Source organism: Silene latifolia, chromosome Y (assembly GCF_048544455.1).
Source record: "Silene latifolia isolate original U9 population chromosome Y, ASM4854445v1, whole genome shotgun sequence".
NCBI lineage: Eukaryota > Viridiplantae > Streptophyta > Magnoliopsida > Caryophyllales > Caryophyllaceae > Silene > Silene latifolia.
In genome coordinates, this window is record NC_133538.1 from 249255732 (window position 1) to 249258547 (window position 2816).

Consider the following 2816-nt stretch of genomic DNA (forward strand, 5'->3'; position numbering starts at 1 on the left):
TCCATTATATATTTTCATAATGTGCATATACTGTTTTATCCAAGAGATTTAAAAGCAGACCTTAAATGTACATTATATTATTTTTTAAGGTACATTTTATTATTTAGACAGGTATTTGAAATATCAATTAAATTGAACCCGTAATACATATAATTGTTTAAGTAACATAGATAACTTCACCCAATTTATTAATTACCGTGATTATGTTTGTGGCAGTTGAAAAGACACAACTGTTCACAAAATTTAATCTCTTATACTCAATTAATCCACTATATAAACCCAAGAGTACACAACCACTTTTCCATCCTACCTTCATTTCTAAACCTTTTCCAATAACCAAAACTTTTAATCTCTCCAGAAAACTACTTAATTTTCTTAAAAAAAAAAAACAATGTCTTACTCAAAGTGCACAATAGTCCACTACAACAATGATGCTTACAAACAAAATTTCGTGCAAAATTATTGGCAATGGAAAGTAAGACAGTTTTCTTCAAACTGGTTTGATGGAAAAGAGATTCCTGTGGAGATGGATGTACCATCACACAGTCGTCCTTTACATCATTTCCTTACTACTTCGGCATTGCTCCGGATTTTTTTTGAGCGACTTGGGAGGGAAGAAAAGAAAAACATGGCTGAGGTGTGCAAGGCCTGGTCAAGGTGGTTCCTTATAGGGACCGACCCAAAGGTAATTGATAGGGATTATTACCGAAACGTGGTTCGGGAAAATGAAAATGGTATAATCACTATCACAAAGAATGATCGTGTCCGTGAAAGATACTGCCTTTGCAGGACTATGTCTAGTCGTAAAGAAATAATTAGAGATCATAAATAACAAGCACGACAATATAAAGAACAGAGACAAGAATATGAAATTGGGGAGCAGTCTGGTGATGATGGTTATTATGACTTCGACTGTTAGATTAGTTTAGAAATATATTAAGTTAGTATTCGAGTTTATTGTTATTTTGTATTATCTTGTGTTTTTTTTTTCAGTATAAGCTTTAGTAGGCTTTATGCTTTTGAAAGCCTTAAATGGCTTTTGTAAATTTTTTTTTAATATTAATGAAATAGTATTATGTCTATTTGTTTGTTTACTGTCATTAGCATTCAATACATTTTATATAAGCTATATCAAAATGGACAACAATATTTCCTATGAACATTAGCAGTAAAATAAATGTTCCTTTAAAGGCATGATAATGGACATTCGCAGGAATACATTATATAAGAACCTTTATTTGTACGAAATAAATTACCAATCTTTGTAGAGCATATTAGAATTGGATTACTGCATTATTGATGCAATAATATTCAATATACTTACTTACTTAACTACTGTTGAAACAGACAATGAGTACAAGTTATGCAACTACGTCTTCTTCTACAAATAACAGCTTTAAAACACCAAGAACAAGAATTGAAACATTAAATGCACTCCAGTACATTCCATTCTGTCCATAGGAAAAGAAACCTAAAGTAGGACAAGTATTCGAAACACTAGAATCAGCAGAGTTATTCTACAAAGAATATTGTACAATCTGTGGGTTTACGCCAAGACTTGCAACAACAAAAAGGATTAAAGGCAATGAGTTACCAAACAGTTTTGCATTAAGGAATGTTGTCTGCAATAGGCAAGGTATAAAGGAAAGTAGGAAAAGGAAGAGGACTCGACATCGATAGTATCACCGATCATCACGACAATGATGCACAATCTGATGTGACAGACATAAGCCGTGTGAGGCCGATTACAAGAATTGACTGTCGTGCATTAATGCAGTTCAAATACCAAGAAAATGGAACTTATATTGTTACCAGATTCGATGAAGCCCATAACCATCCACTTGCTTCGCCTGAATCTACAACATTCTTGAAAGGAAACCGAAAAATGACAGAGGTGCAGAAACAATTTGTCACAAAGGTAAAGGTGATAAAACTAGGTGGTGTGAAAGCCTATAGAGGTTGGAAGGAGCTGTGTGGAGGTTACGACAACATTGGTGCTACTGAGGTTGATTTCAAAAACTTTGTCAGGGACATAAAAACCTACATTGGTAATTTTGATGCGCAAATGTTTGTTGAGATTATTATTTGGAAAAAAGACACATGCAGTTCATTTTACTTTGATTTTATAGCAGATGAAAACAAGTGCCTGGCTGGAGTGTTTTGGGCCGATCCAATCTGCATAAAGAACTACATGCTGTTCAGTGAGGTGTTATCAGCAGATGCTACATATGGAACAAAAAAGTACGATATGGTGTTTGTGCCTTTCACAAGAGTTGATCACCACAAAAGGTGCATAACCTTTGGAGCTGGGTTAATAGGTGATGAAAGTATTGAGTGTTAGACATGGCTGTTCAAGACATTTTTGGAAGCAATGGACGGGTGCCAGCCGAGAATTATAATTACTGATCAGGACAAATCAATGAAGTCGGTAGCCCCGGAAGTGTTTAAGGAGTCAACACACAGACTGTGCATGTGGCACATAATGAAGCAACTAAGAGAAAAAGTCAGTTATCAACTATTTCAAGATGAGGATTTTAAGACCAGGCTCAATAGGTGTGTTTGGAACAACCAACTTGAGCCTGATGAATTCGAAGAACAATAGGGGAAGATAATGACTGATTATAAACTTGTAGAACACGAGTGGTTTTCAGATTTGTATGATCTCAGGGAATAGTGGATCTCTGCCTATTTTAAAGATGTTTCAATGTCTGGCTTGATGAGGGTTACTTCTAGGTCTGAGAGTGAAAACAATTTCTTTGACAGATTCCTCATACCTCATTTAACCCTTGTTGAGTTTTGGGTGTGCTATGAGAGTG

The 2816-nt window shown here is 35.0% G+C and overlaps 1 protein-coding gene across 1 annotated transcript; it reads left to right on the forward strand.

Moving 5' to 3' along the window:
• The first annotated feature begins 391 nt into the window (after positions 1-391).
• LOC141630420 (protein FAR1-RELATED SEQUENCE 5-like) lies at positions 392-2341 on the forward strand. The gene is made up of 3 exons (XM_074443243.1): positions 392-685; positions 1462-1636; positions 1725-2341. Exons 1-3 carry the CDS (start codon positions 392-394, stop codon positions 2339-2341), a joined length of 1086 nt encoding a protein of 361 aa, XP_074299344.1.
• Positions 2342-2816: the final 475 nt, after the last annotated feature.